At 42.5% G+C, this 9,038-nt stretch overlaps 1 protein-coding gene across 1 annotated transcript in view; it reads right to left on the bottom strand.

Moving 5' to 3' along the window:
* Positions 1-1,894: 1,894 nt before the first annotated feature.
* RGS7 (regulator of G protein signaling 7) overlaps positions 1,895-9,038 on the bottom strand; it is a 266,477-nt gene continuing 259,333 nt past the window's right edge. Inside the window, exon 16 of the mRNA XM_068418768.1 lies at positions 1,895-2,056. Within this exon, the coding sequence (XP_068274869.1) occupies positions 1,895-2,056 (162 nt within the window). The remainder of the gene's footprint in view (positions 2,057-9,038) is intronic.

The following is a 9,038-nucleotide window of genomic DNA, read 5'->3' as shown; positions in this document are numbered from 1 at the left end:
ACCTTCTGCTATTCTAGTAAAGTCCTATGGAGTGAAATCTTCAGCTTGCAACTACTTGTAACATCTCCTTGTCCGACACCAATATTAGTAAAGCAGCATTTAATGTCACTAAAGGTTCTTTACTGTAATCAATAAAGCTGGAGCTTAGGATCTTAACCAGAGTTGTGCTGTAATTTCTAGCTCTGAGGAATGCTCCTTCTCACCTTTGCAGGTTCATCCCATCCACCACTTACCTCTTCCAAAAATGCAAGGTTTCGGGAGTCCTTTGTCCACAAGAAGCACGGACACCTTGCATCCTTTCAGGATGAAGGAGCTACACTCAAAAGAAGCATTTTGTGCGTGCATGTGTGTGCTTAAGCGAAAAGACTTAAGCAAGCTAAATGAGCAGACCCATACTTACAGAGTGGCAGACCTCGTGCTGCAGGTGTGGTTAGTGCCAGTGGGACAGAACGGGAACTGCCCAGTGTTGATGGGCAACCACCACTCCAGTTTTGAGACCAGAAGTGTGCTGCCAAAGACCCAGTAGACCCAGACCCAAGCTTAGAAATGTTACTAATACACTCACACTTCATTTTAGTCTCTCCCCTCTCCCCACTTCTCTCCTGTTCTTCTTGTCAAGCCCAAATATCAACAGTTAATGTAGGCACTTGGTGTGATGCAAAATGTAGTGAATTGGCAATAATATAAATCTGAAATTCAGATATGTGGAGATATGTTTAAAGAGAGAAAACTTCTTCAATACATTTCAGTTGCAACTGGTACATGAGTGCATGGGGAAGATACAATATTTTCAACTCATCTTACCAGACTCCCAGTCCTGAAGCCAGCTGTGCTGGCAACAGGATGGTAAATGTTGGCCTGGGGCTGGAGCTTGTGATCAAGTCTGTTGGGACCACCTGGGAAATTAAAACCACCATTACTGTTATAGTGTAGATATAATTCATGTTACTGGCTTGGTAACATTCATGTGTCCTTGATCAGTACTTTTTTGGGGGGGGGAGAGAGAGAGCACATGCAGGGAGCAAGCAGTTGTATGGTATATGGCAACTGTAGGGCCAAATAAGCACGCGACTTTCCAGGCCAGGCATACTCCAACAGCCAAAGCAAACAGAAACCAGATGATCGGGCCTTTTAAAATCAGTAGTATCACTGTCTTCATGTCTTCCCGGGGACAAAGAGTATTTATAAAACCAGATTTTGCTGGATCATATTGCATGGTTCAGTTTACCTTTTGGTATCAAGATCTTATTTAAATGGGGTGTGTGTGTATATACCAATTAAAGAGAATGCAATCACTTCTTTATCAAATTTTGGTCTCATCTGACCTGACTATTCCCATTCTAAAACCTGTATTTTTGGTATAATTCTTGTCAGAGTATCATTTTCTGAACACAAAAGCTTCAAAAGGTTTCAACTCTTATTGCCACTGGCCTGTATCAAATAGAAGAAATATATTTTTACTGCAGAGGAAAATGACTTCTTTCGTGCTTCTCACATATTATCTTTATTAAACATTTGGACAGATATGCATCCATTTATTATATAAATAATCTATGGCTTCTGAGTTTGCAAATGCTGGTTTAAAGTTCACAAGAGCAGGCTTTTCTGTGAACTCTCTGTATTTATAAGTTCAGTCACTGCAATAAATCCTGAGCCTATTGCCTGCTCAGCAGCATTTTGCATCGTACCAGAATGGCTAAAATAGGGGAGCTAGGAGCTCTACAGCTGAATATTTCAAAATCTCTGAACAGCTTCACAGAAGTTTGATTTTCTTCTTAAATAATGCAAGTCGTTCTGAAGAGAACGTATAACCACAATTATCTGATAGTCAAATCCCTGGTGGCTAACATACAAAGCTCCGCTACCACTAATAGAGGTTTTGCTTGAGCAAAGCTTATGGCAGCATTTTGTAGTCACTAGAAAAAAAGTGTTCTTTGTGCGTGCTGTAGTTCAGAGCTGCAAAGTCTCCGTGAATGGTTACTCTCAAAGCGCTACAGAAGTTCCCCAGTTCAAGGTGGCTCCTGGCTCCTCGGAAAAATGAGTGTGGGGTTCCAGCCTGGGAGGAGAAAAATAAGTGAAAAAGGAGCATCCTTGGACTAGGCAGGACAGGTCTGCCTAGCGCAGCTCTGCAGCTGGGACCAGTCAGTGCTAAGCTGGTTCAGAAGGAAGAAGAAAGGTGAGTGCCAACCCCAGTAAACACAACCAGCATCCAAATTCTCAATCACAGTAAAAGCTCCTCCAGCCCTTTTTGTCAGAGCAAAAGGATTTTTCAGATTATAAAACCAGGAGTCGCCATGTGGTCATCTAACCACATAATTTAGGACACAGAACATCCTTGAATTTGATCCACTTTAAACTTGAGTACATCTTTGAGATTAAAAAAACCCAACAACATCTATTCTCGATTTAAAAATTACTAATAGCAGAAAAGTCACAATAACCTATTGCAATCCACGCCAGCAGCTAAGTATTTCACTGGTGAAATGTGTAGCCTTTTCCTCCTGCACATTTGTCTAACTCCAGCCACCAGATCTTTTTATATCTTTATTTGCTAGATTGGAAGAGCATTAGTCGTGAAGTAAATACTTACTGTCTGTAACCGGTAACCCTTTAACGTTTTCTTGATACTCTTAAAAGACCGCGTACCTAAAACTCCTACCAGAAGGGGCTTTCCAGTCTCCTGGTTGCTCTCAGAGCTGTTGCCCGCATTCTCTCTGGTTTTCAGGCAGTCTTTAGGAGTGCCTGAAGTCAGTGCTCGACACACGTACAGGGCAAACAAGGCCTCCCTGTCAAAAATGCATATTAGAATCATAGAATCATAGAATGGTTTGGGTTGGAAGGGACCTTAAAGATCATCTAGTTCCAACCCCCAAGGAGCTGGGACTTCCCAGGGGTCACATCAGTTTTTGACCAGTTTTGCTCCTGGAGCTCAGGTCCAGCTGATGCCCTGGACACGACCCAGCGTGTCCTGTGTAAGCTCACTGCTCCCCAGCGGAGGGTGCTCCCGCCAGCAAGCGCAGCCCCTGCAGCTTGTTTCTCTGTGTCTGACTTCACTTTTGCCCACCCAACAAGTGACTGTTGCTGAGTCATCTGCCATCCAATGACCAAACACTTCAGACGTTTTCTTCTAGAGTTCCTTTAATCCTCATTATATATGATAGCCCTAATCTTTGTAACACCTGCTGATAATTTAAGTGATTATTTTATTCTCTTACTGGCCCTTAATCCTACCACTGCTACTAATAGTAAAATGAGTACCATATTTTTGCATGACACTATCAGAAACAAAGCTGCTCACTGCTGAACTGTTCAACTGCAGAAATGTTAGCTAGTGTCATCATTATTCTATGTAGCTTCATTTCCCTGAAGTCACACATTATTATTCACTTCGTGTCCAAGATACTACATAGAGTTACTGTGCTGCATTTTCACCTCCGAGAGGTCTCTCCCAAGTGAGGCCTCTCTCAACGGAGGTAAGGAAGGTTGGCAAGTTGAAGTAATTTTTTCTGTTTCTATCACACTTTTCAGGAGAGAGTGCCAAAGTTATTTATAAGCTATGTACTCCATGTACTAATTGAAAGAATATATTCTGCATGTACTAATTAATATAACATATTATACATAGGTAAAATAAAGGCAAAACAAAGATAAATAAAAGTTTCACAAGAATTTAGTGACAAAACGTGAAGAGGACCCTGGGAGAAACAGGGAGACAACTCTCTGGTGCCTTGCTTTATTCATAAAGGCAAATTCACTCTCTTTCTTTCTGAAACTGGTTGATGTTCAGTCTTGACTCTATGTGTCAACTCCACCTCTTCTCCCTCTCTCAAATGCTGGGCATCTTTTGATACGTTTGATATGTCTCTATTAAACAATTCCCATCACAGTGCCAAAAAGACACACATATCACGCAGGAAAAAAAATCCCATGGCTCTTCTTCCACATGGACTTCTGCAGAAATAACCAGCTACAAATAAGCAGGCGTGCATGTTTTCCATGATTCATGCTGCAGCACCCGCCATAGACTGTGGGACTGTTGTACAGAATCTGAGCTTACACAGAAAAAAATGTTACCAGGCGGTCTGATGGCGAGGGAAGCCTTCCCAAACAGGAACTGAACATGAATCAAGTCGGGATGACTCAGATTGTTTTTGAGATTCTGCAGAGAGACAATCTGAGATAATAGCTGGGTTGTGTGAACAATTGCTATAATTTATTACAATAAAAATTCAAAATACAATGACTTATATTCATATTACTGTTGCGAGTTGGGTATTTACTTTTACTACATATATCAAGAACACTGTAATGCTTGTATTTCTAGACCCTCCATGTGAGTAAACACATAGAAATATATCTATAAAAGTTTTCTGCATGCTTTTTAGTCAATATGTAAAGTTTCATCCTAACAAACATAGCAACATCCTTTTGTAGGCTCCGTGAAGTGCATTTTGATAAGAAGACAGCACTGCCATAGCAGGACTGAGTTATGGAGGTAGGCAGCCAGTCTTAGGACACAGAGGAACTTACAATTCAATTGTTACATGTTGAAGCTTGAAGCTTATGACAGAACAACATTTCCTTTCCAGATGATGCAAAAAAAGAACAACTGGGAAAAGTAAGCCTGAGCCTTTGCTTAAATATATAAATTAGATTTGTGCTGCTTTTGGTACAAAGAAAGAAAGAAACCGAGGCTATTTCTGTTTTACAAAATAGAATTACTGCCCAGCAGGTGCTGCAGCTAGTGTAGCGTAGCCAGCATGAAGTATCACTGAGCTAAAGGACATCTCTGATGTTTATGTGTTGTACAGGCAGGTTAAGTAAATGGTTTTAATTTAACCAACCAGATCCCCTGACTCAAGGTGAGAAAAATTCTTCTTTAGTGCTGTACTCCACCCTTTGCCAGAAAGCTGTTCCCAATCAAAGCTATATTTATCCATTATTTACCAGTTTAGTTAACCAAGGACAAGCTGTTCTGAAAATATTTGTTTAAATCAGCCAGCCAGGCAGCAAGAAGAATAAGGAGAGGAAAGAAAAAACACAACAGAAACACGCTAAAAATTCCAGGGAAAACCTTTCTGTTGACTTTATCAAGATTTGGCCAAGATCTGCAGTCAACAGATGAGAATGATGGCTGTTAAAATAAGGGAAAGAGACTAGAGACTCTAAGGAAAGAAGAGGCAGAGACAGGAAAGTAGTGGGAACTTCCCAAGTTCCCATTAAAAAGGGTAAAATGGAGGTCTAGCTGCAAACAAGCAATGGAAGGGAATGAAAACTGAGAAAGTAAAGTAAACGATGTGTGACCATTGATTTTAATGGATAGAGATGTCAGGCATTGGCCTTGTCTGCACATTTTCCTGAATGGGTGCTAGAGCCACAGGCTGGGTTCAGTATGGCTGGGATATTGAAATAGCGGGAAAATTCAGAGAGATTATTCATAGACGAAGGTTTGGGAAGATCACATCTGGTCAGCAGTAAAGGGAAAGATTTATCTTTCATTTTAAATTAAGTTCAGTCTGGAAATGATTGGGGAATTTTTGTTACAAAACTATATTTGGGGTCCTCCCTCTGAGACAATATTTTAATTTGTAATTTTTAGCCTGACAAAATTATTTTAGTAGAGGGTATGTATCGGTAATGATAATGAAAGGACAAACACTGCACAACAAGCCTTACAGGATTCAGGGAGGACAGAGTCTAAGTTTAACCACAAAGAAATCCAAACACATTAAGAAATGTGTCTGAAATGAAGTGACTAGCAAATCCTCCAAAAATCAGTCTTTGCGGGGAGAGTAAATGTGGAAAGCATACTGTCTTCTTAATCCATAACAGACTGACACATCTTTTGAAGAACAAAATGCAATTATTTCTGAGCTACGAAGCCTTGATGACAGACCAGGCACAGATTTACCAGCCAGGGAAAAGGTCCTTTAGCCGCTTTCCTCTTGCCCCAGCCAGACCTCCCCTTGCCGCTCCCTTGCTCGTTTTTTTAAATAAAAACACCCAAATACGTAGCTAGTAGAGAGATGGGTGGATGACCAATAGATGAGTAGATAGCAGACAGAGGACACTTGTTTTTTTCTCCCACAGTTTTCTGGTTTGTGATCCAGTAGCTTTATTTTCCTTATCAAGTCTCCCCACTGATGATCTCTCCTTCTTGAGTCAACTTCCAGTGCAGTGAATGGTTTCCATTTTTAATTTACCAAAGGTAATTATAACTTTCCCTGTGGACATGGGCAACAAGCTTGCAGTCTTGACAACCACATTATGATGATGGAAGCACATGCTGTCGATGCTCCAGCTAGGAGAAGAACCCAGGCCTTCAAACCTCTTCAGGGTTTACAACAGAAGATGACTTTGTTATCCCAGTCTTACAGACATGAATTAGGTCAGAGATGACCCATCACAATAACTACCTGATATATGGCCCAGATCTAATTTTTCATGGCCACCACTTTCCTGCAGCACATTCAGGTACCAGCGTTCTCATGAGTTGCAGCATCCTCCTCACTTTTGGGTGTTTGCCCATGTCGTGGTGTGCCCCCTCCAAGGCACCCACACTGCTACCAATGCCCTTCTCAGGCTCAGGCCCCTCCACACACACACAGCCACAGTGGTCTGATTTTCCAGGTGAGCAGTGTATTGGTCTTTCCCCCTCTGTGTACGTACAAAGGGATTCCTTGAACAAAACCAAGGATCAGTCTTGATAGAAGTTCTTTGCAATACGGAGAGCCTGACTGACAAAAGTCACCTTTCATGGTGGACAAACTGTCACAAAGTTGTTCCTTTTCCTAGTAAGGAACTCAATTTCTTAGCATGTTACACCATTACCTCCCAAGCGGTAAAAGACCCGTATAGGATTTCATGAAAAGTCACATAAAGCCTAACTATCAAGGGGAAAGAGTGGTCGGTAGCAATCTCCCAAATAGTTACACTTCAAGAGCATCAGCCTTTTGGAGTCACAGTAATGGTCAAAACCCCAGCAGTTCCCTCAATGTGATCAGATCTTCCTTTCTCCATCAGCAGCTGAGCCAGGTTTTGAGCCAGCAATGTTTCCACACAAATTATTAGTAGTAATAGCAGTAGTAGTAGTAGAAGAAATAATTAATGATAATGATAATAATGATAATGATTAATAATAATAATAATAATACCTGCCCCTCCCCATCACTGCTCCACATGGAAGGCTTTGTAAAACAGTTTTCCAGCAGAGCCGTTCCGGTTGCACACCCAGTGGGCAGATGCAGAGCACATCTGTTTCAAAGGCGATGCCGTCAGCAGCGGAGGCACTGCCACATGAAATGCCAGCGTACGAAAAGGAACCAGCGGACTTGCTGTAGGGTCCTGTGGGGTGGGAACGTTGTCCCTCCTGTGACCAGAGACAGGACCGCCCAGCCTGCGCGACAGCAGTAAGCAACGTGCAGCCTCCATCCTACCATTCCCACTGGCTGCGCCATACATGCTGCACCACACAACCATGCTCATTCGACTCTACAAATGTCAGGCTGCCACTGATTAATACAAGCGTGGGGTTTTTTTTCCCCTTGATGACAAATCTTTCTACGTTCCCGAAGAGTTTCTACATTTTCAATTGTCATGTCTGTTTCTATAAAGCTGGGAGCATGGACCAACAAAAATCACCTGGGATGATGAAGGGTTTTGATGAAGGGCTCCCAAAACCCAGCTGTGGACTAGTTACTAATGCCTAAACAGGTGCCTATAGTGGCCAGCTAGGAGCAAGCCAGAAGCAGGCATGTTTCCCTGCTCTGAGAGGTGTCCTCCCCTCTCTCAACTGAATGCCGCACCACCAGCTTGGCGAAGAAGCAGCCCCAGAGGTGGTAGTGGAGTGGATGGCAGCAGGCCATGGCTGTATTTCTTAGCCCCAGCTGCATCATGCGAGCTGGAGCCCAGCAGCCATCCCAGCTCAGAGCTACGCTGCACCGTGACAGCCCTCCTCGCTCCCCTGGGAAGTCAGCACAGCTCCAAGCTGTGGGAAAACCACAACCAGACCCCATGTTTTCAGTTTCTACTGCCTGCCCAACCACATCATCAGACTGTCTCATTTTTAGCAAATGATGCAGTCACCAGTGAATTCTCCAGATATTAAAAGACTATCCTTCAGCCTGCTACGCCACCTCTGAACGTGACCCCCCACCTAGACTGCAGCCCTTCAAGTTATCCTTCATTTGTCTGTTGGTGTGCTCCCTTAGATCTGCGGATCGCTTTGATTAGTGGAACATCTGGAAGTTGTCACATGCTTTTTTTGACCGTGACCATCTGAAATATTACTCAGCAGGACTTGGGGGGAGACACAGTAAGGAAACAAAAACATCCTACTCATAAGCACATATGGCAGGAATTATCAAATGACACCATCCTAAAGGGGAGTGTTATATATCTAAGCAAAGACAAACTTTCTCTCCATCCCCTAAAGCCAGGACAATTGCTTTCCATAACATCTATTCCAGATATAAAAAAATATTACATATAAATACCTAATGCATTTTTCATTAAACTTTATGTTATGAAAGTTGGCTGTCTACTACTAATGGAGAAAAAGCATTCCTTTCATCCTCTGAGTTTCAAAGCTGGAGAGTATTGCCTCACATACGTAATTCTCCACAGAAAAGCCTCCCCAGAATGGTTCAGGGTCTGAGGTCCTTAAGGGAGCACGGCCCTGCTTTGCCTGTTGTCCTCCCAGACTGAGCACAGGTTCTTTGGTAAAGCTGGAATGGGATATGCAAAAAATATCAAATGGAAAAGGTTGAAATACACAGAGTCAGAGTTTCTCAGCCATCCAATCACAGGGACTAGGGGCTCTGGAGAAGAGGGGAAAGGCAGCGTAAAATCAACACAAATGAAACCCATCTATTTGCATACAATATTTCAGCACACACAAACATACCAACCACACAGGTGGAAGCCCATGAAATTCAAGCACAGTTTTTAGATTTGGTTTCTTGTTCTCACCAAGACAGAGATAGCAAGTGAAGTGTGGAGAGCCATCAAGACTGTACCATTGCACTTTGGCCGTGGTT

This window comes from Nyctibius grandis, chromosome 1 (assembly GCF_013368605.1).
Source record: "Nyctibius grandis isolate bNycGra1 chromosome 1, bNycGra1.pri, whole genome shotgun sequence".
Classification (NCBI taxonomy): Eukaryota; Metazoa; Chordata; class Aves; order Nyctibiiformes; family Nyctibiidae; genus Nyctibius; species Nyctibius grandis.
This window is presented reverse-complemented; position numbering and strand designations above follow the sequence as displayed.